A 27999-nucleotide genomic window follows, 5' to 3' on the forward strand; every position below is an offset into this window, starting at 1 on the left:
TCTATGAGTTCTGCTTTTTTAGATTTCACATATAAGTGAGATCTTCTAGTATTTGTCTTTCTCTGTCTGACTTACCTCACTTAATACCCTCAAGGTTGCAAATGGCAGAATTTTCTATAGTTGCTGAATAATATTCCATTGTATATGTCCCTTCCTCTTTTGTTTTGTTTGCTGGCTGCTTCTTTTCTGGCTGACTTTTAAATGTTAGTGTGATCCCACATTCCATTCTGAGTCTCATTCTCTAAGGCTTTCTCTGAGTGATCCTGCTTTAAATAATACCTGTATCCTTCTGACTCCCTATTTATCTCAAACTTAATGTGTATGGAGAAGAATTCTTGTTTTCCAACAAGCTTATTCTTTCCCTAGTCTTTCCTATCTCAGCTACTGATCCTACTCTCCACCCAGCTGCTCAGGTCTCAAACCTAGAAGTTCCTCATGGTCCTAGCCCCCTTAGACTGTCATTCAGTTCATCATTAAGTACTCTCTCAGCTTAATGCTCAGAATATATCCTGTGTTTGTTCACTTCTCATCATCTCTATCATTTTCACCCTTGTTGATGCCACTGTCATTTTTTCTGTGAACTGCTACCAGTGACATTTTTCAAAAGCTTCCAGCTGCCTGATCTTCATAGATATGCCTGTCTACATAGCATAGTCATATGCCTGTCTACATAGCAATAGAATAACCTTTTATACTTTTATAATAAGATAATTTCACTTCCCTGTTAAAACCTTACAAAGGTTTTCTGTTGGAATTTTAATAAAACAAAATTTCCTTCCATAGTCTGTGGTATAGTGAAGAGGAAGTAGTTATCCAGAAAAGGATTTTTTTTCCCACTTATTTTTATTAGTTGGAGGCTATTTACTTTACAATATTGTAGTGGTTTTTGCCATACATTGACATGAATCAGCCATGGATTTACATGCATTCCCCATCCCGATCCCCCCTCCCACCTCCCTCTCCACCCAATCCCTCTGGGTCTTCCCAGTGCACCAGCCCCGAGCACTTGTCTCATGCATCCATCTTGGGCTGGTGATCTGTTTCACCCTTGATAATATACATGTTTCAATGCTGTTCTCTCTAAACATCCTACCCTCGCCTTCTCCCACAGAGTCCAAAAGTCTGTTCTGTACATCTGTGTCTCTTTTTCTGTTTTGCATATAGGGTTATCGTTACCATCTTTCTAAATTCCATATATATGTGTTAGTATACTGTATTGGTCTTTATCTTTCTGGCTTACTTCACTCTGTATAATGGGCTCCAGTTTCATCCATCTCATTAGAACTGATTCAAATGAATTCTTTTTAACGGCTGAGTAATATTGCATGGTGTATATGTACCACAGCTTCCTTATCCATTCGTCTGCTGATGGGCATCTAGGTTGCTTCCATGTCCTGGCTATTATAAACAGTGCTGCGATGAACATTGGGGTACACGTGTCTCTTTCAGATCTGGTTTCCTCAGTGTGTATGCCCAGGAGTGGGATTGCTGGGTCATATGGCAGTTCTATTTCCAGTTTTTTAAGAAATCTCCACACTGTTTTCCATAGTGGCTGTACTAGTTTGCATTCCCACCAACAGTGTAAAAGGGTTCCCTTTTCTCCACACCCTCTCCAGCATTTATTGCCTGTAGACTTTTGGATAGCAGCCATCCTGACTGGCGTGTAATGGTACCTCATTGTGGTTTTGATTTGCATTTCTCTGATAATGAGTGATGTTGAGCATCTTTTCATGTGTTTGTTAGCCATCTGTATGTCTTCTCTGGAGAAATGTCTGTTTAGTTCTTTGGCCCATGTTTTGATTGGGTCATTTGTTTTTCTGGAATTGAGCTGCAGGAGTTGCTTGCATATTTTTGAGATTAATCCTTTGTCTGTTGCTTTGTTTGCTATTATTTTCTCCCAATCTGAGGGCTGTCTTTTCACCTTGCTTATAGTTTCCTTTGTTGTGCAAAAGCTTTTAATTTTAATTAGGTCCCATTTGTTTATTTTTGCTTTTATTTCCAATATTCTGGGAGGTGGGTCATAGAGGATCCTGCTGTGATTTATGTTGGAGAGTGTTTTACCTATATTCTCCTCTAGGAGTTTTATAGTTTCTGGTCTTACTTAGATCTTTAATCCATTTTGAGTTTATTTTTGTGTATGGTGTTCAGAAAAGGATTTTGTGGTGAGATACAAAGCAAAAGCTATTTAATTCATGGTTTTATCAGTTGGACGTATTTGTGAATTCAGGTTATTGTAAATTAATGAAAGTTCAATGAAAGTTATTCTTTATAATGATTATTTAGGGGTGCTTAGTTATTTTTAAGTTTCCTTATATATGGAACTATAAGTTCTTGAAATATTTTAGAATATTCAAAGATATACTTAATTTTATGTTATTGTATTTTAATATTTGGAAGTTGGCAATTTATATTTTATTTTGTTATTCTTTTTAACCATAAAAATCTCAATTCATAACTATTCCAGATAATAGTTGCTGTATTAATTTCTTGAACAAGAATGTTGTAAAACATGTGTTTTGTGTACCCTTTAGTATTGCCTGATACTGTTGAAAACTTCCACAATCTCAGCAAAGAAAAGATGAGTGCTCCTGACCTGTGGAATACTCTGTCTAATTTGAACAGTAATTTAAACAAAGATGAATTCCTGACTGCACTGAAATTGGCAATAGCTGATGGTGAGTATTCCAAATACTAAAATTAAAAGATATATGGTTTTATCTTCTGCCAATCTTTATTTATCCTTGTATCTTGTATTTGGTTGATATGCCAGTATATACATTTAGGAAATATAAAGAAAGCTCATGTTGTTTGGCTGTCCTATAGAAAATAATTAATATCTAATGTATTATTTCTCTACATTGATCAAATATGCATTGACTGTCACCGGATGAAGCCAAACTGAATCCAAGTTTGGCTACTTGTTGCTTGAAAGGCCAATACTCAGGAGAAAAGTATTGGTGTAAATGGAAAAAGTTGCTTTATTCAGGCCAGCAATCTGAAAAGATGGTAGACCAATGTCCTAAGACCATTTCCAAGTTGCCAGTTAGGAGTCAAAGGTTTTAATGACAGTGTGAGGGAGGGGCCTACAGGGTGTATGAACAGCTTGTGCACAATTCTCGGATTGGTTGGTATTGACTGATTAGTTTAACTTTATCAGCATATGTTTCAGGCATCATCTACCCTCTGACTTTAACCCATCTGGGGTCTACATGCTTATGGTCAGCAGTTTTCATCTGATGAAGTCTACTTCCTATAGAAACAACTTGAGAATGTGTGTTAGACCCTGATCTATTAATAAATCTTTCTGGGAACTGGGAATTCAGTGATTGTGCTGTGTGACTGGTTTGTAGTTTAAATTTTTTTACCACTTTGCTGGCCCAACATCTAGCTGTGCTTTGTTTTTGTATTTTCACATTTCATAATCATTTACTCTTGAGCCAGACTTTTAGGACTCTTGGGAGGCCTAGGAGAGTAAAGCTTTTCTACACGTAAAAGGCAGGTGGAGGATATGGAGGTGGTGGTCTGTCCTGGGAAGGCAGAAGGCCTGATAGGGTCCTGCTTGGTTACTTGACTACTTTCAAGTTCCATAATATGTTAATGGAAAATGGAATATCCCAGTGAACACAGGGAGTTAGGAAAATGGTTTATATCCCAGTTTTATTAATACTTCTTGGGATAGTTGTGTTGTTTGGTTGAAACAGGCTTTTATTTAATTTGTTAGGAAAATGCATTTGCTGGTGGCTACCACCTGTACCTTGTTAGGAAGTGAAAAAAGATTCACACGAAACAAAAAGAAAAAGTTCACAAAAATACTATAAAAAAAGACAATAGATTACAATTTTAAAAATAAATTCTCCATTATATACTGCTGATATTCTGCATTTAGGAAAGAAAGAGTCCATGGCTACATGTGATCATTTCTACTCTCTCATATTCTTAGTACCCTGAAGTTACGAATGTATTTTTATACTCTTTTGTGTGGAATGTTTATGCAGGACTAGCCTAGTAACATAAGCATGCTGTCTGGGGTCTTTTTCAAAAATTGTCATCCTCTGTGAGTGTTATTACTCCCCTTTTCTCCTTTAATTGAGGCTGGTAATTTTAGACTTTAAGCATGTGGATTGTTTTCTTTATTGGGATATATGAGGTGAGAAGGGTTGATTTAAACAGAAGGGTAATTTTCTGGTAGTAGGGATATTTTCCCCCTTCTCTTTTCCTCTGTGGCAAAGTTTCAGGTTCTTTTGATACAGTGAATGGAAGTTGTGGGCAACATGTGCCAGAGAAAATATTACATACCATTTATTTTAATCAGACCAGTAAAACATTTTATGCATTATGAAGATAACTCAGCTGTCTATAAAACCACTTATTGTGGTAATAAATCTCCATATATTGTATCCTATTCATTATTATATGCTTGTGAAGCAAATACATAGTATGTAAAATGTAGATTATTTTACCATCTAAATCTGAATATGTACAAGATATTGAAAACTATATGTGGACTTTATCTGTCATACTATTTCTTCTTTTAACTTTAAGCCTTTTATACAAAGTGATTTGGTTCTTATTTTAGTGTACATGGGTGCTCAGTAGCTTCAGTTGTATCTGACTGTTTTGACCCTGGGGACTGTAGCCTGAGAGGCTCCTCTGTCCATGGGATTCTCTAGGCAAGAGTAGATTGCTGTGCACTTCTCCAAGGAATCTTCCCAGCTCAGGGATTGAACCTGTGTCTCTTGTCTCCTGCATTGGCAGACGGGTTCTTTACCACTAGTGCCATCTAGGAAGTCCTATTTTATTGCTGTAGTTTGCAAAGTTTTGAAATTCTTTATTTATTTATTTATTTTTTAATATTTGGTGCTGTTAAATCAGTAGAATCCTTTTGTTCCAAATGAAATCTTGTAGAGTACCCCAATGTGTAAAACATAAAAGTTGAGTTCTTCTGACCGAACTAGGTAACATGACCAAGTGAACTGCTAAAGCACCTCAACACATCCTTAGAAATATGAGAAAGAACTTAAGGATTATTGTCCTGAAATAATCATTTGACCAGGTTATGTTAAAAAGAAAAAAAAACAACAGATGTAGGTTCTCTCTAAGTGAATTACTTCCTGGCTGTTGTTGATATTCCATATTGACTCCTCAGTATTTTAAAGTATATTTAAAATGAAAAAATTAGCTTTATGATGATTAGAAAAATGCATTGAAAAGTAAAAAAGGTGTGTATCATTTGGTAAATTCAGAAATGCTTCCCAAGTATCAAGTTATATAGCTTTTGAGTCCCTCCCTGTTTCTGATGAAAGATCTAAATGAAGAGAGTTGAGGTTGAGCCAAAATATGTCGGGATGATGTGGAAAATAGTTAAGGGGAATGTGAGAGACTGAATCCATAGACTAGGAATTATAAGGAGGAAATCATTATAGTTGTAGCCAGGCATAAAGACTTCAGATACTCTTTTCTTTTCTGGTTTCTCCAGTTTTATTTGTTTTAGGTTTTTAAACTTAAACTGAGATGTATTTGTTCTATTTCTCCTGACTCTGATCTCTGATGGAATTGAAATTAGCTAAATAGCTTTCTTTTCTTTTGGGCTTGACAACCTGATTCAGAACATGTCTTTGTGATATTGCTATTTTCGTTTATACTTGTTCAAGTTAGGTCTGAACGTTTATTTCAGGCTCTAACTTTGAAACCTGGCACTTGTGGTGGTTAACTTTGTGTTGGTGGTTTCGCTAAGAATGAGTGCCAGATTCCAAAATCTCCGACTATCCACATGTCTTTTCATAGAGCATATTTAAGTGTACCCAAGGAATCTTTTCTGAAACTTGTGGTTGCTTTTCTGTTTCAGCATATGTAAGAACTTAAGGACCAAATGGAATTATAGGTCATAGAGATTTGTGTCTGTTGGTAAACAGGCCCAACCCTAGATGCAGATTTTGTTAGAGCACCGGCTAGTGTCATTGGCACCTGGGGACCTCAGATGCTCCTTGTTTGTTTGCTTTTTTCCTTTCTTTCTTTTAGAATTCTTAAATAGCTGAATTTAGTTGTGTTTGAATACATGTGCTGGATTCAGAGGAATCTCCACTTAGGTGACTGAGCTGCAATGCCTACTGCTTACCTTAAGCTGGTCTTTAAGCTGCTATAAATTGAAGACACTTAATTGAGAAGGTCTTTTTGTAACCAGTCTTAGAAAATTTGATTATCTTGCCTTGCTGGTTGATATGAGGCTGGTAGGAGATTATCCAGAGTAACAGACTATAAAAGAATCGTGGGAAATGGGATACACAAACTCTTTGTATCCTTTTCTACCCTTTCTTCCCACATCAGAGAGATACCTGACATATTTAAGGCAGAGCTCTTATAGTTAGGGAGATGTAGGGCCTACTAAGGGGCTTCCCCGGTGGCTCAGAGATAAAGAATCTGCCTACAGTGTGGGAGCCACAGGAGATGTGGGTTTGATCCCTGGGTCAGGAAGAACCCAAGGAGAAGGGCACGGCAACCCACTCCAGTATTCTTGCCTGGAGAATCCCATGGACGGGCTACAGTTAATAGGGACACAAAGAGTTGGACACGACTGAAGCGACTTAGTATGGCTCAATAGGGCAGGACCCTACTAAAAGACAGAAGCTGGAAAAATTCGATAAAGATACATGCTCTTACTGTAGAGTACGGTTCCTAAAAATCAAAGTGTTAATTTGAAAGCCAAGGAAAGATAAAAGATAAGGCACTATTGGTTGTAGCTATATGTGTGTATATATTTCCAATTTTATTGCATAATAAGTGACAAATATAATTGTATATGAAGTGTATAATATTATGACTGAAAGATATAGTAGAAGGATTAACAAGATCAAGATAACTAACACATGTACACCCATTACCTCACATAGTTAATTTTGTGTGTATATGAATGATTAGAATGCTTAACATCTAATCTCAGCAACTTTCAAGTGTAAATTGCCATATTTTCAACTATAATCACCATGCTGTACATTAGATTCTCTGAACTTATTCTTTTTCTTTTATTGAACCTATTTTTCTTATAACTGAAAGTTTTTGCCCTTTGACCTATGCTTCTCCATTTCCCCTTCCCCCAGCCCCTATCTACTTTATGTTTCTATGAAATTGGTTTTTTTTTTTTAGATTCCAAATATAAGTGATATCCTACAGTACTTGTCTTTCTCTGTTTGGCATATTTCATGTAATAAAATGTATAATGCCTTGCAGGCTTATCTATGTTGTCACAAATGGCAGAATTTCCTTTTTTTATGACTAAATAATAGTCCATCATGTATATATAATTTTTAAAAAAAGGGAAATGGTTGAATCATGTGATAGTTCTATATTTAATTTTTTGAGGAACCACTATACTTTAAAAATAATGACTGTACCCATTTACATTCCAATCAACAGTGTACAAGGGTTCCTTTTCCTCTATATCCTCACCAGTATCAGTTATTTCTTTTTGGTAATACCCACCCTAACAGATGTGAGATGATATCTCGTTGTGGTTTTGATTTGTATTTCACTGATGATTAGTGATATTAAACACCTTTTCATATACCTTTTGACCTTTGTAGCTATATATTTAAGCTCTAGGCAAGGTCTTATCTGCTGTTGATACACTTTCTGCTTATACTGTGTTCTAACCTATGATCATAAACTATAGTAATTCTAAATCCTTGGATTAATTTTCCCTGTTCCAGATTCATAAAACAGAGTGTTTGTCACTTTGTCTTTGTAATCTAGTCCTTATGTATTTTTGTATAAGAAATAGGTGTAAACATCAATCAGAAATTCTAGCTATAGAACCATCTGACTTTGGAAAAAGTTTTACATCTGCTACAGTATTTTTATCTTCAAACATTTGAAAGGCTAAAATTAAACTGAGATTTGTGTCTTAGTTTTATTTCTAGTGATATGGATTGCATAGTTTCTCTTGACTATTGGAAATGAAAATCTCAGCCTGATTTCTGCAGCCATAAGGTTTCTTCATTCCATAAAATTAATCTTTTGGTCACTCAACAATATACAAAGGAAATATAATTCTTATGAGTACATCAAATAATTTACATTTTCAAAGATTGCTTTATTGGATCCAACTTTTGCTTCAGTGAAGCGGATTTATTTAAAATGTCTTTCTTACAGAAGGTGACAAAGTACAAATTGAAGAATTTGCAAAAGTGGTAAAGGAAATGCATGATACCTCCAAGTTAGAAGGTAAGTATTGGATTACTTGTGACTGTTAAATTTATTTTTATTGGAGGGATGCCTTTGGTTTTGTTTTTTACCTTTTCTGGTTGTGCTAATTTCTGGTTAACATATTGGCATTGATCTATTTATAGGTAGGCAGAGCTTGGTTTTGATTAAAAGTTGACAGGTTTCTTAATGAAAGAAAAAAGGTTTTTTGTAGAAAGGGATCCGCTTAAACCTATTTTTAACTTTTTTTGTTTTTAGGACTTTATATGTAGAGTCAGCTACTGGCCTTAAAATTTTTCCAGATATGAAAATTCTGTATATCATTTTAAGCCTCAGACTTAGGACTCCATCCTGTGTATAGGCTTCTATATTATATAATTTCTCATAAATCTTTTACTTCTTCAATAGACACTTCTCATGTTCCTTTCTTTAGTTTTTGTTAAATATCAGAGAGACCATGTGCGGTTCAGTGGCACAGGTTTTCTACTATTTGACTTCCATTTTGATTTAAAAGTTAAAGATGTAGGACTGAAACCAATGAAGATTGTACTTGTGGGGTTTGTGCACTTTCTTGTTTGGAAAATATATTTAAAACAGTATTACTGGTGATTTATTTGAATAGCCATTCAAATGACTATTTGATCAGTGAGCACTCTTGTGAAAAGAATGACAACTCAGAAAAATGTTAGGGAGATGACTCAATGCAGAGTCATTTCTCTGTGCAAAGAAGTAGACAGTATACTTTATAGATTTTTAATACATAGGCTTTCTTGGCATATGAAATACCCACCACTAGAGCTCTCTTTTAGGTTAAGAAATGTATTTAATAAATTTTGGTTTACATATAAGTATTTTACCTGAGTCATAACATAATTAGCATCAACATAGTATAGTAGTTAATTAGATTAGCTAGGCAATACGAAGCAGTGCATAGTAGTAGAAAAGAGCGTGGGCTATGGAGTATGATAAAAGATGGGTGTGTGGTTCTTTGACTTATTTGCTGCCTACTCACTCTAGGCCATTCTGATTTCTTCATCTTTAAAACAAGGATGCTAAAAACATCGTGTTTCTCATACAGTTGCCAGGATCAACTGCAAAAATACATATAAAGCAGAATTATTAGGTACATATTATCTGCTTAGCAAATGGTAGTTAACTTTGAAGTCAGAGAGCAGGGCTCAGATGGTAAGAAAAATAAAATGTTGAAATTAAGCCATTGTGAAAGGAGAACAGATGGATTCAGGTTAGGTACCTGAATCTTGGGGATGGTCATAGGAACTGGGGAGATGGCATTGGAATCTGCCAGTCAGTGCAATATAAGACCACTACAGGGAAGAATAAACAAGGGCCACCCAAGAAGGAAAGAGTTAGCATAGCAGGCCCTCCATTATAACTGATCAGGCTAGTTCACTGTGTCTCAACTGTCCGCTGGAGAACTTGGAGGGGCCTGGAGAGGAGGCATAATGTGCAGTTCTGTACTTCCCTTCAACAAAGACACATATGGTCTTAAAGGATTATGGTCAGTATCTGCTCTTGTAGTTTAGGATATTAGGGATGAGGCAGGCAATGCTAGGTAATTATGAGGATTAAGAATAGCCATTGGTGTGGATGACTTTGGAAAGAAAGTGAAGGCTTGCTGGCAGTTAAGATGTCAAGGTGCTCTGAGGTTAGGATCATCCTTATTGTCATTGGATGATAATAGGATATAGGGTTGAGGGAAGATTATGATCAATGTGCCAAAATCCTCAGAGACTATGAAGGAGTGATCAGAAAGTAATAGAAAATGGTGTCAGAAGGGTGGTGTAGTTGAATATCAGTCTTGAACCTTAAAGGGGAGTGATATATTTTGAATGAAGTTGGACTAAAATAGGCTCAAAACAGCAGCAGAAAACCAGAGAATGGTGGTCTGTTTCCTGGTCCTATGGTATATGCAACAGGGGAGGATGAATAGACTGTACTCAAGATGATTATGCAAGGAAACAGTATTTTAAAGGAAACCAAATTTTGGTTAAGACAAAGAAGAGTTGATACCAGTTTTTAGGTGTTGGCAAAACTCAAATTGCCATCTGCAGTTGTCTCCTAACAATGTTAGGGGAAGAGGAAGTGAGGTAGGATCTAAGGCACTAAGAAGCTGTGATTACCATTTGTAGCTACTTTCTTGTTGGTTTTAATAATTATAATGAAAATGACAATTATTTTATTGCTATTAATAATGACACTTAATAAACCCTTAGTGTATGGTTGTATGGTATCACCGACTCAATGGACATGAGTTTGAGCAACCTCTGGGAGTTGGTGATGGATAGGGAAGCCTGGCATGCTGTAGTCCATGGGGTCACAGAGAGTCAAACATGACTGAGTGACTGAACTGAATGAACTGATATGTCTAACACTGTTTTAAATGCTTTTCAATATATTTTCATATTTAATCTCCACATCAACCTTGTGAGGTAGGTACTATTGTAATTCCACTTTACATATAAGACAAATGAGATTTATAGAGGGGTTAAGGGTTAAGTAGTAAAAATTTGCTCAAGGTCACAGAGTTCCAGGTCACAAATTCCAGGGTCAGGATTTGAATGCAGATCTATCTGACTTAACACTGCCTCCTTTGAAAAGGCTGGATGTGAAGCAAAATTCCAGTTGCTAGAGTACAATTGAGTCTTGGTAGAATTGAAGAGAAAAGATGAATGAGCCCTTGTGATACTGTGCTTTATAGTTTACAGTTTTCGTGATTCTGAAATTTATTTCACCTCAATAAATAAAGTTAATTTTGCTTGCTACTATTAGAACTCCATATGTCTGACTCTTTGCGACTCCATGGACTTTAGCCCACCAGGCTCCTCTTTCCAGGCAAGAATACAGGAGTAGGTAGCCATTCTCTTCCCCAGAGGATCTTCCCGGCCGAGGGATTGAACCCAGGTCACATGCATTGCAGGCAGATTCTTTACCACTGAGCCACCAGGGAAGCCCAGTAAAATAACTCTTCTGTGTAACTGTAGTGAAAAATTCAGCTATATGAATAATTTTGGTTATGCCAATTTTATATTAGCACCAGAGAAATGTGATCAAGAATTCTTTGTATATTATACTGGTGGACATAGTATTTCCTGAGGTCTGGATTCTTCACTGAGATTTCTTATTCCTCAATTCAGGATGTGATCATAAACCATGGGTTGCCATTGACAAAAGCCTTTAGTGATGGCTACTGCTTTTAAATTCAGAGGCTAGATCAGTTACTAAATAACTTCTTTCTACTTCTAGAATCACAGGAGACTGTCTTAGCTGTTGATTTGCCTGAAGATGACATGATACCTGGGAAGAACTTGGAAGGTTTTCTAGGAGATATTGGAATTAAGTCACCTAAAGAAGAGGTAGAGAAAATCCTTCAGTCAGATTTTGTTTCTGGTAAGCATTTAAATACTTCTATCAGGTTTTTTATTTGTCTCATTTGGTTTTCGGTAGGACTAGTCTTTATAAGTATTCTTTATAAAGAAAGTGCAAGGTCTTTGTTCAAGTAAATTCAGTTCCTTTGTTGAGCAAATATCTGTAGGTATTTGCTTGTTATTTTGAATATTATCTTTGAAAAGGAGTCTTTCCTCGTTTGCAGTTATGAGAATAATTTTAACAAGCAGTTTGAAATTTTGTGGAGAATGGGCTTGTTGTAATCCTCTCTCCTCAGATATATCTTAATTTAGTGACTGAAGAGTAGTTTGAATTCAGAATCTGTGAGTAGAAATCCTAGCTTTGTTGCTTTGGGTAGAGTGAAGTTACTGGACTTTAAAAGTTTCTTGGTATTTTAGTTTTTTTGCATAGAGCTAGTGTATCTACAATCTCATCACAGGGCATTTTGGATGAAAATGAATCCAAAGTATCTGGTAAATAAAACTTTCAAGAATAAATTAAAGGTTTAAAATTTTCAATATAAAAGTGGTATGCTGATTTTGATACTATATACTTTTAAATTAATTAATTTATTCTTGGCTGAACTGGGTTTTGGTTGCTGTGCCTAGGCTTTTTCTAGGGGCATCGAGCAGGAGCTCCCTTCTAGTTGTAGTGTACAGGCTTCTCATTGCAGTCGCTTCTCTGGCTGTAGAGCACGGGCTAAAGGCTCTCGGGCTTCAGTAGTTGTGGCGTGGGGGCTCAGTAGCTGCAGCTAGTGGGCTCTAGAGCACAGACTCAGTAGTTGTGATGCACGGGCTTAGCTGCCCCGCATCTTGTGGAATCTTCCCAGATCAGGGATCCCCTGCATTGGCAAGTGGATTCTTAACCACTGGACAACCAGAGAAGTCTGATACTGTATTTTTAATATTATTTTGTCCACAAATCCTTGCTTGTGACCTCTCTTTCTTTTCCTTCCAGAAGACAACATGGTTAATGTTAAAGACTATATGAAGACTCTGAGTGACACCCAGAAATTTTCCAATTTTATTGGTAAGCTCTTTATGGTAAACTACTAAAAAGCAACTCAGGACTCATTCAGAGGTCATCTAGTCAAACACTATATTGGATGCTTAATCTTCTCTGTGGTATCTGTGACAAATGTTTGTTTCATTTATATCTGAACACTTCCAATTATGGTAAACTACTATTTTTTTTTCATATAAGAATTGTGCGTTTGTGATGGAAAAGACTGGGAAAAAATAAGGTCTTTATCTTTTTCATAGTCAAAATAAGAAAATTGTATTATATACTAAAGGCAATATTTTAAATGTTATAAAAATTTTAATGACCAGAAATGTAAGAAATACAAAGTGTAGCCTCTGTAATGTCACTGTCTGGAAAACTCCTGTTAATATTTGGTAAATATCTTTTTAGGCTTTTTCCTATAGATCAATGAATATTTGTGTATTCCACATTATTATTTTAAAATTAGATCACTTTGCTCCAGTATTCTTGGGCTTCTCTGGTGGCTCAGATGGTAAAGAATCTGCCTGCAGTGTGAGAGACCTGGGTTTAAACTCATGCCCATAATATTCCATGTGCATGTATGCTAAGTCGCTTCAGTTGTGTCCAACTCTTTGCGACCCCATGAACTGTAGCTCACCAGGCTCCCCTGTCCATGGGGATTCTCCAGGTGAGAATACTGGAGTGGGTTGCCATGCCCTCTCCAGGGGATCTTCCCTACCCAGGGATTGAACCCAGCTCTCCTGCATTGGTAGGTGGGCTCTTCACTACTTGCATCCCGTGGGAAGCCCATAATATTCCATAATTGACTTTAAAAAATTAACAGTGTATCTTAGATGCTGTTCCATGTTTTATTATATTCTATAAGCTACCCCATTCTTTTTTTCTTCTGGTTTTATAGAGATATAATTGATATACAGCACTATATAAGTTTAAGGTGTATTGCATAGTGATTTAATTTATATACATCAAGTAATTACCACTGTAAGTTTAGTGAACATCTATCTCTCATACAGACACAAAATTAAAGAAATAGAAATTATTTTTTTTTTGTGATAAGAACTCTTAGGGTTTACTCTCAACAACTTTCATATATAACATACAGCATTGATTACATTTATCATGATGCATGTCACATCCCTAGTGCTTATCAATCTTACACCTGGAAGTTTTTACCTTTTAACCACCCCCCATCCTCCTTCTCTGGTAACCACAAATCTGATATCTTTTCCTATGAGTTTGCTTTTAAGTATAATTGACCTGCAACACAATGTTAATTCCTATTATATGACATGGTGATTTGACATTTCTAAACATTTCAAACTGATCACCACAATGATTCTAATTATCCTATGTCACCACCCAAAGATACTACATAGTTATTGACTATGTTCCACTCACTGTACATTTCATACCCATGACTCATTTCTTTGATAACTGTTTCAGTTTGTACCTCTTAATTCCCTCACCTATTTTCTTCTCTTCCCCAAACTTTCCCCTCTGGCAAATACCTATTTGTTCTCTGTATCTAAAAATCTGTTTATATTTTTGTTATTTTTGTTTATTTCTCTTTCTCTTTTTTTTTAGATTTCATATATAATTAAAATCATATAGTTTTGTATTTCTCTGTATGACTTAGTTCATTTGGCATAATACCATCTAGGTCCATCTGTATTGCAGCAAATTACAAGGGTTTATTCTTTTTTTATGGCTGAGTAATATTGCAGTGTACATGTACACCACATCTACTTTGTCTGTTCATATATTGATGGACACTTAGGTTGCTTCCATATTTTGAATATTATAAATAATGCTCCAGTAAGCAAAGGGATGAATATGTCTTTTCTAATTAATGTTTTTGTTTTCTTTGGATATATGCCCAGGAGTGGAATTGCTGAGTCATAATGGTAGCACTGTTTTCAGTTTTTTGAGAAACCTCCATACTGTTTTCCATAGTGGTTGCACCAAATTACATACTGACATTACAGATTTCCCTTTTTCCACATCTTGCCAAAACTTGTTATTTGTTGTCTTTTTAAAAGATAATATTTGGTTTTTGTTTTTTATTATTTATTTATTTTTTGGCTGTGCTGGGTCTTTGTTGCTGAGAGGGCTTTTCTCTAGTTGGAGCAAGCAGGGGCTACTCTTTGTTGTAGTGCATTGGCTTTTCCTTGTGGTGGCTTCTCTTGTTGCAGAGCACAGGCTCTGGGGTATACAAGCTTCAGCAGCTGCCACATGGCTCAGTAGTTGTGGTTCCTGAGCTCTGGAGCACAGGCTCAATGGTGCATGGCTTAATTGCTCCACAGCATATGGGATCTTCCCTGGACCAGGGATTGAGCCTGTGTCTCCTGAATTGGATGGATTCTTTACCACTGTGCCACCAGGGAAGCCCCTATTTGTTGTCTTTTTGATAACAGCCATTCTGACAGGTGTGAGGTGATATCTCACTGTGGGTTTGATTTGCATTTCCCTGATGATTAGTGATGTTGAGCATCTTTTCATGTGCCTGTTGATCATCTGTATGTCTGGTGGAAAAATATGTATTGCTATCCTCTGCTTGTTCTTTAATGTGTTTGCTTATTTTTTTGGCATTGAGTCATACCAGTTCTTTGTATATTTTGGATATCCTTATTGTATACATTAATATTAATTGCAAATATCACCTGACATTCAGTAGATAGCTTTTTCATTTTGTTGATAGCTTCCTTCACTGTGCAAAAAGATTTTAGTTTAGTGTAAGTTAGTCCCATTTGGTTATTTTTGCTTTCATTTCCCTTGCCTAAGGAGACATGTCCAAAAAAATATTACAAAGACTTATGTCAAAGAACATCCTGCCTATGTTTTTTCTAGAAGTTTCATGGGTTTGGGTCTTACATTTAAGTGTTTAATTCATTTTGAATTTATTTTTTTGCATCATGTAAGAGGGGAGTCCAGTTTGATTTCTTGCATGTAGCTTCCCAGTTTTCACAACACCATTTAGTGAAGAGGGTGTCTTTTCCCTATTGTGTATTCTCCCACCTTTGTCATAGATTAATTGCCCACATAAGTGTGGTTTCATTTTTGGGCTCTCTATTATGTTGCATTGAATTATGTGTCAGTTTTGTACCAATACCATACTATTTTGATTACTATTACTTTGTAGTATAGTTTAAAATAAAAAATTGTGATGTCTCCAGTTTTATTCTTCTTTCTTAGGATTGTTTTGGCTATTTGAAGGGTCTTTTGCATTTCCACACAAATTTTAGAATTATTTGTTTTAGTTCTGTGAAAAATACCTTTGGTGTTTTGATAAGAATTGCACTGAATCTCTTTTTCTGGTTTTGTTACTGGGGCAGTGGTGGCTGTATAGAATGAGTTTGGTAGAGTTCCTTTCTCTGCAACATTTTGAAATAATGATAGGTATTAACTCTTCTCTAACTGTTCAGTAGAATTCACCTGTGAAGCCATCTAATTCTGGACTTTGTTGGGAGTTTTTAAAATTACAATTCAGTTTTTTTCCCGGTAATAGATATGTTCATATTTTCCATTTTTTCATCATTCAGTTTTGGGAAATTATCGATTTCTAGAAATGAATACAGTTCTTCTAGGTTGCCCATTTTATTGGCATATAATTGTCCACACAGTAAAATCATGATCCTTTATATTGCTGCAGCTTCAGTTATAACTTCTCCTGTTTCATTTCTGATTTTATTGATTTGGGCCTTCTCCCCCATTTTTTTTCCTTGATGAGTTTAGAAATGAAAAGATTGGTATTTATTTTGGAGTATTATGGGTCTATGAATAGCTAAGACCATTTTGAAAATAGAATAATATGGGTTGCTTTACATATTAAAATACTATTGAATGTGTGTAATGAAGTGTTACAGTAGTCCAATGCATCACAGTATAGATATCCATAGAGACCCCTATTTATAGAAACTTGACACATGACAGAGATGACATCAAGATGGTGAGGGACAGAGCAGCCTGGCGTGCTGCCCTGTGTGGGTTTGCAGAGAGTCAGACATGACTGGGTGACTGACATGGGAAAATTGGCTCACTGTATGGAAGAAAATGAAGTTGGATTACTACTTCATACCATATACAAAAATAGTCTTCAAATTAATTAATCTAAAAGGTAATACATTAAAGATGATGGAGAAAATATTCTGCCTGTGGTTGTGAATGATTTATTATAATTAATATTCCCAAAAGTATAGCCATTGAGTAAAAAAGATTTGATTATATCTTGATTAAGCATTTGTGATAATAAAATGAAGGACTCTAAAAAATTACCAGATATGTAATAGGTTGGAAGAAGATAATTACAACTTTTAGGACTAACAAAAGATTTATATCTTGAATATGTAAGAAATTCTGCAACTCAGTATTAGAAAGAACAATATTCATTGGAAAATAAGGGTATATGAAGTCAGTACACAGAAGAAGAAACCCAAGTGGCTAAACATGTATATGAAAAGAGGTGGGAATACTCAAGAATTGCTGTTGGGTAGGTAAAATAGTGTACAGTGAGTCATTCTGCATAGCAAGCTGGCAGTACTTGTCAAATTAAGTATGGATACTTCTTAGGACTCAATAATTGTCTTAGGTAAATAGCCCAGAGAAGTCTCTTGTAGAGAGATGTACAAGAATGCTCATTGTAACATTGTTTATGGGAGGAAAAAATGAAAGTAACTTAGTGTCCATCGCTAGGGGAATGGTTAAGTAAAATATAGTCTAATACAAACACCAAATCATAAGCAATAAATTAGATTTATATTCATACCATAAAAAGATAAAGAGAGAGAATAAATACAATAAATTTGTAGCATAAAATACTTCATATAAGTTAGACTTATTATAATGCCTGTAGGACAATACCATATATATAGATATACACACACACATACACTTTCAGCTGAACACATAAATCTTCAGAATAAGATGAGAAATAGATTGAAAGAGATTGAGATTAAAGTAACAACATTAACAAACTTTATTTAAGAAACAGACATAGTACTTTATATACTAAACACATTCTCTTCAAATGCCTGTGGAATATTCATGAAAATAGATAATATTTAAGTCACAAAGAAAAATTTTGATGAATTCTAAATATCAGAAGTCATTCAGACCACATAGACTCACTATTAGGTAGTAACAAAAATTATTTATGAAAGAATATGGAAAATTTTGCTTTAAAGACTGAAAACAAATGTTCTAAGTAATTCTTTGGTTAAAAAATAAATGCATGTGTGCTCAGTCGCATCCAACTCTTTGTAACCCCATGGATGTAAACTGCCAGGCTCCTCTGTCCATGGGATTATCCCAGCAAGAAACTGGACTGGGCTGCCATTTTCTCCTCCAGAGGATCTTCCTGACCCAGGGATCAAACCCATGTTCTGCATTGGCAGGTAGGTTCTTTACCACTGAGCCACCTGGGAAGCTCAAAGGTGGCCTTGGGCTAAATACATTAAAGTAGAAATTTTAAAAATTTTAGAAATGAATGACAGTGAAAACAAAATATATCAAAACACAAAATGTGATAAAAACAGTCTTGCAGGAACTTTTATAGCATTAAATGCTTTTATTAAAAAATAAGAAAATTAAAAATAATTTATCTTAAATGTTCAGCCCATGCAGCTAGCCAGCAGCATAAACAAAACAGCAGAACAATCACCCTCTCCCCAATATAGTAGTCAGACACTAATGAAACTGGACATATAAGTTAGCAATATAGAACACACTCATACACAGATTATTCACATAACCAAAGCAGTGAATAATACTTTAATAAAATATCAATTTATTAACATCTTACCAGCATCACTGTTATTCTTTCCAAACACTGGATAAGGAGAAAAGGGGCTTCCCCCCTGCCCCGCCCCACAATTGTAGCATTACTTTCCTTGAGTTCACTTTGCTGTTTTGTTGTTTTTATTGTTTAGCTTCATGGGTTGAACTAAAAAGGTGAAGTACTGCAGTGTTTCTTGTTTTCTAATATAAACATTTAGACCTATAAATTTTGTGGAGCTTTGGCTTTGGAGGATATTGCAGACACAAAAACCTCAAGATGGATTTCCAGAAAGTGAAGACATTTTACCTAAATCAAGTTGGTATGTGCTTATTTGAACAGACTAACCAATTAAATATCTTCACATTTTGTCATCTTTCTCTTTCTCTCTAGGAACAGAAGATCCTTGGATAATTGTTAATAGTGTCTCTGAGGAGAAAGTTGCAGTTAAAGACTTTTTACCTACCTTGGAGAAACCTTTGAGTAAAGAACAACTTAGAAACTCTACAACAGATGGTGAGTACTTCAGTTACCTCTCAGGTTTCCTCTTTAGAGTATACCTGTTCACACCGACTAAATTTTTTAAAAAGGAGTGAGAATACTGTATGTTTAGGGAGGCTGTTATGAAACTATATTGATATATTGGTCACTGTGAATTGTTGGAACTTTTTTGGAAAGTGTATGGATATTCTTCTTTATTTGGAGAAGAAAGCACAAGCTGGAATTAAGATTGTTGGGAGAAATATCAATAACCTGATATGCAGATGACACCACCCTTATGGCAGAAAGTGAAGAGGAACTAAAAAGCCTCTTGATGAAAGTGAAAGAGGAGAGTGAAAAAGTTGGCTTAAAGCTCAACATTCAGAAAACTAAGATCATGGCATCTGCTCCCATCACCTCATGGGAATAGATGGGGAGACAGTGGAAACAGTGTTAGACTTTATTTTTTTGGGCTCCAAAATCACTGCAGATGGTGATTGCAGCCATGAAATTAAAAGACGCTTACTCCTTGGAAGCAAAGTTATGACCAACCTAGATAGCATATTAAAAAGCAGAGACATTACTTTGCCAACAAAGGTCCATCTGATCAAGGCTATGGCTTTTCCAGTGGTCATGTATGGATGTGAGAGTTGGACTGTGAAGAAAGCTGAGCACCAAAAAATTGATGCTTTTGAACTGTGGTGTTGGAAAAGACTCTTGAGAGTCCCTTGGACAGCAAGGAGATCCAACCAGTCCATCCTGAAGGAAATCAGTCCTGGGTGTTCATTGGAAGGACTGATGCTGAAGCTGAAACTCCAATACTTTGGCCACCTCATGCAAAGAGTTGACATATTGGAAAAGACCCTGATGCTGGGAAGGATTGTGGGCAGGAGGAGAAGGGGACGACAGAGGATGAGATGGCTGGATGGCATCACTGACTCGATGGGCATGAGTTTGAGTAAACTCCAGGAGTTTGTGATGGACAGGGAGGCCTGGCATGCTGTGATTCATGGGGTCGCAAAGAGTCGGACACGACTGAGCGACTGAACTGAACTGAACTGAACAGAAACAAGTAATCTTGTCCATGTGTTAAAAGCAGATGCTTATTTATTGGAGTGAATGGTCACAATAATACGTATGATAGAGCCCTACTCTTCTACTTCCCCAACCTTGAATTCCAGAGATAGGGTATTTCTTATAGAAAGAGCTTCATAAACAAGTGTGAATTTGGTGTGGGTTTTTCATAAATACCATTCACTGGTCTAAGGAAATTGCCTTCTATTCCTTTTTTGCTAAAAAGATTGAATTTATATTTGTTTATTTGGTTTATCATGAATTTTCCAAACAATTCTTATGTATCTCTTAAGGTAGGTCATCTGAGTTTTCTCTTTTAATTTGTTAGTGTGGTGAATTACAAGAGTTGAATTTTATAATATTAAATGAAACCCGGATTTTTGGATTAAACCCATCTTGGTCATGAAATATTATTATTTTAATTTTTCTAATAAAATAGAAATAGAAAATTTTATTTTTGTAAACTTTGTTTACAATTTATTAATCTCTATTTATGAGTGAGACTAATGATAGTTTTGTTTTCTCGTACTGGCATTGTCAGGCTTCAATGTCAAATTATCCTTGTAGTTTGAAAAGTATTCTTTCTTTTTCTAAATCCTAAAATAGCTTATGTAACATTGGAATTGCATATTCCTTTCATGTCTAGTGGTAGTCACAAAAGAAGCCATCTGAGCATTATAGTTCTGTTTGGGTGTGTTTTTGATTAGTAATTAATCTTTCATGTTATATGATTATTAATTTTTCTTTCATTCTTGAAGTCAATTTTGGTAAATTTTTCCCTAGGAGTTTGTCTTTTTATATAAAAATTTATTGCTATAATGCTATAAAGTTTTTAATAATAAATTCTTAGTATTTTTGTAGTTATTTATAACATCTACAGTAATACTTCCATTTCATTCTTCATTTTGGTTATTTTTATGTTTACCTTTTTAAAATCATTGATGCTAGTGGTTTCCCAAAAAAATTGAAAAAACATTTTTTCTCTTCCTTTGTCATTTTTGTTCAGTAAAGCATCTCTGTAGGGAGTTGTTCAGTTGAGAAGTCATGTCGGACTTTTTGCAACCCCGTGAACTACAGCACACACAGATGGTAAAGAATCTGCCTGTAATGCAGAAGACCTGGATTCCACTTTCTAACTCATTTCACAGAGCCAAGATCACCCTGATACCAAAACTAGACAAGTTCAGTTCAGTTCAGTAGCTCAGTTGTGTCCAACTCTTTGCGACCCCATGGACTGCAGCACGCCAGGCATCCCTGTCCATCACCAACTCCCAGAACTTGCTCAAACTCATGTCCATTGAGTTGGTTATGCCATCCAACCATCTCATCCTCTGTTGTCCCCTTCTCCTCTTGCTGTCAATCTTTCCCAGCATCAGAGTCTTTCCCAATGAGTCAGTCCTTTGCATCAGCAGGTGAAAGTATTGGAGCTTCAGTTTCAGCATCAGTCCTTCCAGTGAATATGCAGGACTGAGTTCCTTTAGGATGGACTGGTTGGATCTCCCTTCAGTCCAAGGGACTCGCAAGAGTCTTCTCGAACACGAGAGTTCAAAAGTGTCAATTCTTCAGCGCTCAGCTTTCTTTATAGTCCAAGTCTCACATCCATGCATGACTACTGGAAAAACGATACCTTTGACTAGACAGACCTTTGTCGGCAAAGTAATGTCTCTGCTTTTTAATATGCTATCTAGGTTAGTTATAGCTTTTCTTCCAAGGAACAAGCATCTTTTAATTTCATGGCTACAGTCACCATCTGCAGTTATTTTGCAGCCTCAAAAATAAAGTCTGTTACTGTTTCCATTGTTTTCCCATCTATTTGCCATGAAGTGATGAGACCAGATGCCATGATGTTAGTTTTTTGACTGTTGAGTTTTAAGCCAGCTTTTTCACTCTCCTCTTTCAGTTTCATCAAAAGCTCTTCAGTTCCTCGTCACTTTCTGCCATAAGGGTAGTGTCATCTGCATATCTGAGGTTATTGATATTTCTCCTGGCAACTTGCTTCCAGCTTGTGATTCATCCAGCCCAGCATTTCTCATGATGTACTCTGCATATAAGTTAAATAAGCAGGGTGACAATATACAGCCTTGATGTACTCCTTTCCCAATTTGTAACCAGTCCATTGTTCCTTGTTTGCTTCTAACTGTTGCTTCTTGACCTGCATACAGATTTCTTAGGAGGCAGGTCAGGTGGTCTGGTATTCCCATCTCTTTAAGAATTTTCCACGGTTTGTTGTGCACCACACAGTCAGAGGCTTTGGCATAGTCAATAAAGCAGAAGTAGATGTTTTTCTGGAACTCTCTTGCTTGTCCTATGATCCACCAGATGTTGGCAATTTGATCTCTGGTTCCTCTGCCTTTTCTAAATCCAGCTTGAACATCTGGAAGTTCAATCTAAGTTGACCTGGTTGGAGAATTTTGAGCATTACTTTGTCTAGCATATGAGATGAGTGCAATTGTGCAGTACTTTGAACATTCTTTGGCGTTGCCTTTCTTTGGGATTGGGATGAAAACTGACCTTGTCCAGTCCTGTGGCCACTACTGAATTTTCCAAATTTGCTGGCATATTGAGTGCAACATTTTCACAGCATCATCTTTTAGGATTTGAAATAGCTCAGCTGGAATTCCATCACCTCCACCAGCTTTGTTCCTAGTGATGCTTCCTAAGGACCACTTGACTTTGCACTATATCTGTCTCTAGGTGAGTGATCATATCTTTGTGGTTATCTGGGTCATGAAGATCTTTTTTGTATTGTTCTATGTATTCTTGCCACCTTTTCTTAATATCTCCTGCTTCTGTTAGGTCCATACCATTTCTGTCCTTTTTTGTGCCCATCTTTGCATGAAATGTTCCCTTGGTAACTCTAATTTTCTTAAAGAGATTTCTAGTCTTTCCCATTCTGTTGCTTCCCTCTATTTCTTTGCGTTGATCACTGAGGAAGGCTTCCTTATATCTCCTTGCTATTCTTTGGAACTCTGCGTTCAGATGGGTATATCTTTCCCTTTCTCCTTTACCTTTAGTTTCTCTTCTTTTCTCAGTTATTTGTAAGGCCTCCTTAGACAACCATTTTGCCTTTTTGCACTGAAGAAGGGACTGGCAAACCACTTCAATATTCCTGCCTTGAGAACCCCATGAACTGTATGAAAAGGCAAAAAACCAGACGAAGATACCACAAAAAAGAAAATTATAGTCAAATATCTGTGAGAAATATAAATTCAAAAATCCTCAACCCAATATTAGCAAAATAAATACAATGATATATTAAAAGGATCATTCACCATGACCTAGTGAAATTTATTCCAGGGATTCAAGGATGGTTAAATGTCTGCAAGTCAATCAACATGATGCATACTACCTTGTGTGCTGTGCTGTGCTAAGTCACTTCAGTCGTGTCCGACTCTGTGATCCCATGGACTGTAGCCCGCCAGGCTCCTCTGTCCATGGGATTCTCCAGGCAAGAAGACTGAAGTGGGTGCCATGCTCTCCTCCAGGGGATGTTCCCAACCCAGGGATCAAACCTGCGTCTCTTGTCTCCTGCATTGGTAGGGTTTTGTTCTTCTTTTTTTTTTTTTTACCACTAGCACCACCTGAGAAAACCTGATACACCACCTTAATGAAGGATAAAAAATATGTAAGCATCTCAATAGATACAGAAAAAGCATTTGTAAAGTCAGTGATCATTTATGATAAAAACTCTTAGTAAAGTGGGCATAGAAGCAATGTACCTCAACATAATGTTCCCTTGGTATCTCTAATTTTCTTAATTTTCTATTGTTTTCTATTGTTTTCCTCTATTTGTTTGCATTGATAATGAAGGCTATATATGAGAAACCCACAGCTTTTATTATACTCAATGGTGAAAAACTAAAAACTGTTCCTTTAAAATTAGGAATAAGATAATGACGCCACTCTTATCCAACACAGTATTGGAAATCTTAACTACAGCAATTCAATTCAGTTCAGTTCAGTTCAGTTCAGTTCAGTTGCTCAGTCGTGTCTGACTCTTTGCAGCCCCATGGACTGCAGCACACCAGGCTTCCCTGTCCATCACCAACTCCCAGAACTTGCTCAGACTCATGTCCATTGAGTCGGTTATGCCATCCAACCATCTCATCCTCTGCCGTCCACTTCTCCTCCCACCTTCAATCTTTCTCAGAATCAGGGTCTTTTCTTTTTTTTTTTTTCATTTATTTTTATTAGTTGGAGGCTAATTACTTTACAATATTGTAGTGGTTTTTGCCATACATTGACATGAATCAGCCATGGATTTACATGTGTTCCCCATCCCTCTGGGTCTTCCCAGTGCACCAGGCCCGAGCACTTGTCTCATGCATCCCACCTGGGCTGGTGATCTGTTTCACCATAGATAGTATACATGCTGTTCTTTTGAAACATCCCACCCTCACCTTCTCCCGTAGAGTTCAAAAGTCTATTCTGTATTTCTGTGTCTCTTTTTCTGTTTTGCATATAGGGTTATTGTTACCATCTTTCTAGATTCCATATATATGTGTTAGTATGCTGTAATGTTCTTTATCTTTCTGGCTTACTTCACTCTGTATAATGGGCTCCAGTTTCATCCATCTCATTAGGACTGATTCAAATGAATTCTTTTTAACGGCTGAGTAACATTCCATGGTGTATATGTACCACAGCTTCCTTATCCATTCATCTGCTGATGTCTTTTAATTTCATGGCTGCAGTCACCATCTGCAGTGATTTTGGAGCCCAAGAAAAAGTCTCTCACTCTTTCGATTGTTTCATCATCTATTTCCCATGAAGTGATGGGACCAGATGCCATGATCTTAGTTTTCTGAATGTTGAGTTTTAAGCCAACTTTTTCACTCTCCTTTTTCACTTTTATGAAGAGGCTCTTTAGTTCTTCTTTGCTTTCTGCCATAAGAGTGGTATCATCTGCGTTTTGATATTTCTCCCAGCAATGTTGATTCCAGCTTGTGCTTCATCCAGCCCGGCATTTCTCATGATGTACTCTGCATATAAGTTAAATAATCAGGATGACAATATACAGCCTTGACATACTCCTTTCTCTATTTGGAACCAGTCTGTTTTTCCATGTCCGGTTTCTAACTGTTGCTTCTTGACCTGCATATAGATTTCTCAGGAGGCAGGTCAGGTGGTCTGGTATTCCCATCTCTTTAAGAATTTTCCACAGTTTGTTGTGATCCGCACAGTCAAAGGGTTTTGCATAGTCAAGAAAGCAATAGCAATTAGGCAAGAAATAAATAAAAGGCATCCATATTGGAAAGAAAGAAGTAAAACAGTCACTATTTGAGGATGATATGATTTTATATATAGAAAACCCTAAATACTCTACCAAAAAACTATTAGAAATGATAAACAAATTGGCAGGGTACAAAACCAATATGAAAAAAAGTCTAAAATTTTCAAATCCAGGAGTCTAACTCTACACAGTGATCTAGTAACATTGGTCACAAACAGAGAAGAACAAAGGAGTAAGAACATACATTGGAGAATGGATAGTTTCATCTTCAATAAATGCTGTTGGAAAAACTGGACAGCCACACACACACACACACAAATAAAACTAGACAACTATCTCACACAACGGACAAACATGATTTTAAGTCCTGAAGCTATAAAAACTCCTAAAAGAAAACATAGGCAGTTCATTCTTTGACATGTCTTATCAATATCTTTTTGGATATTTGTTCCTAGGCACAAAAAACAAAAGCAAAAATGAACTAGTAGGACAGCATCAGACTAAAAAGGTTCTTCACAACAAAGGAAACCATCAACAAAACTAAAAGACAACCTACCAAATGGGAGTAGATATTTGCCCATGTGATATCTGATAAGGAGTTAATATCCAAAATATATAAGTAACTTACACAATTCAACAACAATAACAAAAACTGATCTAAAAAATGGGAGAGAAGTCAAATAGACATTTTCCCAAAGAAGACAGACAAATAGCCAAGAGGCACATGAAAAAAATGTTCAGCATCACTTATTATTAGGAAAATGTAAAACTTCCCACCTGTTAGAGTACCCATTATAAAAAAGACAAGAAATAAAAGGTGTTGGTGAGAAAGTGGTGAAATATTTATTGGTGGTAAAGCCACTGTGGAAAAAAAGTATGAAGATTCCTCAAAAAAATTAATAATGGAACTACTATATGATCCAGCTGTACCACTTCTGGGTATTTATTCAAAGTGTATAAAAACTAATTCACACACACACAAAAAAACTAATTCACAAAGGCATATGCACCCCCTAAGTTCATCACAACATTATTTAAATTAACCAAGATACGAAAACAACTCAAATGCCCATCAATGGATGAATGGATAAAGAACGTGTGATACACACACACACAGACACACACACACATACAGGAATACTATTCAGCCATAAAAAAGAAAAATAATGCCATTTTGCAGCAACATGGATGGACCTTGAGATTATCATACTAAGTGAAGTAAGTCAGAAAGAGGAAGACTAATACCACATGATATCACTTATATGTGGAAGCTAAAAAAATACACATAAACTTATTTACAAAAGTTAAGTAAATTCACAGACATAGAAAACAAGCATGGTTACTGAAGAGGAGGTGGGGGATACATTAGGAGTTTTAGATTAAAATATGCCCACTGCTATATATAAAATAGATAACCAACAGAGATCTACTGTATAGTATAGGGAACTAAACTCAATATCTTATAATAACCTATAAGGGAAAAGAATGTATAAAAGCAATGTATGTATATATATTGAATAATAGTGGGATTTAAAAAAATTTTGCAGAAACCAAACTTTTGCCCAACTAGGGATGCTGGGCTTTCCTGGTAGCCCAGCTGGTAAAGAATCTTCCTGCAATGCAGGAGACCCCATTTTGATTCCTGGGTCAAGAAGATCCCCTGGAGAAGGGATAGGCTACCCACTCCAGTATTCTTGGCTTTCTTGGTGGCTCAGATAGTAAAGAGTTCACCTGCAATGTGGGAGACCTGGGTTCAACCCCTGGGTTGGGATAATCCTCTGGAGGAGGGCATGGCAACCCACTCCAGTATTCTTGCTGGAGAATCCCCATGGACAGAGGAGCCTGGTGGGCTACAGTCCAGGGGGTTGCAAAGAGTCAGACACGACTGAGCGACTAAGTACCGCACAGTGATGTTAAATTTTGCTTATTGATTAATTGGCTTCTAAAAGCAAAGCCCATTGATATGTTTTAAAAACTTTTAAACTCAGAATTCCTTCTGTAATACACCTAAGCTGTGTGCAAGCTAGGATGTTAACTTTTTACGCAAACTTCATCATATGTTCTCTGTTCTTCATGTGTTTACAGATTTATATAAAGAGATTACAACTCTTGAAAAGATCAGAAATGATAAGATGCCTATAAATAAACTGAGCTCCCAACTCTTGGGTGCTGGAGTTCCTTTAAGCAACAAGGCATTCCAGGAGATTCTGAATGAAACATCTACTGATGGTGAGTTTTTTGAAAGAACAGTCTGTACTGAGCTTTATGAAACCTTAGTTTTACTGTGTACATGGGATATCTTTTGTGTGTGTGTATATTTTAGACAAACTAGTTCTTAGAAATATAATGAGAACATAGGCATATTGAAAACTAATTAAAATTAGCTTTTTCTGGAAATATTTTCTGGAAATATTTTTAAGATATATCTGTTTATCTGGCATCAAATCTGTAAAATATATATATCAATATTTAATTATTTAAGCTGAATAAGTTAATATAATTAGATTTTCTCCCTTCCTTTGAGAGAAAAGATTATGGGTAAAAGTGTTTTAAATTAATTGGTTTTTATCCAACTACTTTTCAGAAATTATAAAATTTGCTCACCCGCCTCTCTCTGTTATAGTTATTTAATAATTATTAGCATTTACAACTTGCCATTTCATAACCCTTATACTTTACTTTTTAGAAACTGGTGAAGTAAATCTCAAACAAATTTTGGAAACTTTTAACACGAGTAAGCCAGTTTCTGAATTTAAAGGTGAGTAAATAACTCTTTCCTTTTAGATATTTGTCATAGTTTGCATTGTATTTTGTCATTATTATTAAGTGCTGTTGT

At 36.1% G+C, this 27999-nt stretch overlaps 1 protein-coding gene across 1 annotated transcript in view; it reads left to right on the forward strand.

The window, feature by feature from the left end:
• EFCAB13 (EF-hand calcium binding domain 13) overlaps positions 1-27999 on the forward strand; it is a 249822-nt gene that overhangs the window by 76849 nt on the left and 144974 nt on the right. Inside the window, exons 14-20 of the mRNA XM_043900794.1 lie at positions 2532-2675; positions 8146-8217; positions 11461-11604; positions 12559-12630; positions 18770-18892; positions 27249-27392; positions 27850-27921. Coding sequence (XP_043756729.1) covers positions 2532-2675; positions 8146-8217; positions 11461-11604; positions 12559-12630; positions 18770-18892; positions 27249-27392; positions 27850-27921 — 771 coding nt within the window. The remainder of the gene's footprint in view (positions 1-2531; positions 2676-8145; positions 8218-11460; positions 11605-12558; positions 12631-18769; positions 18893-27248; positions 27393-27849; positions 27922-27999) is intronic.

Source organism: Cervus elaphus, chromosome 5 (assembly GCF_910594005.1).
Source record: "Cervus elaphus chromosome 5, mCerEla1.1, whole genome shotgun sequence".
NCBI classification, from domain to species: domain Eukaryota; kingdom Metazoa; phylum Chordata; class Mammalia; order Artiodactyla; family Cervidae; genus Cervus; species Cervus elaphus.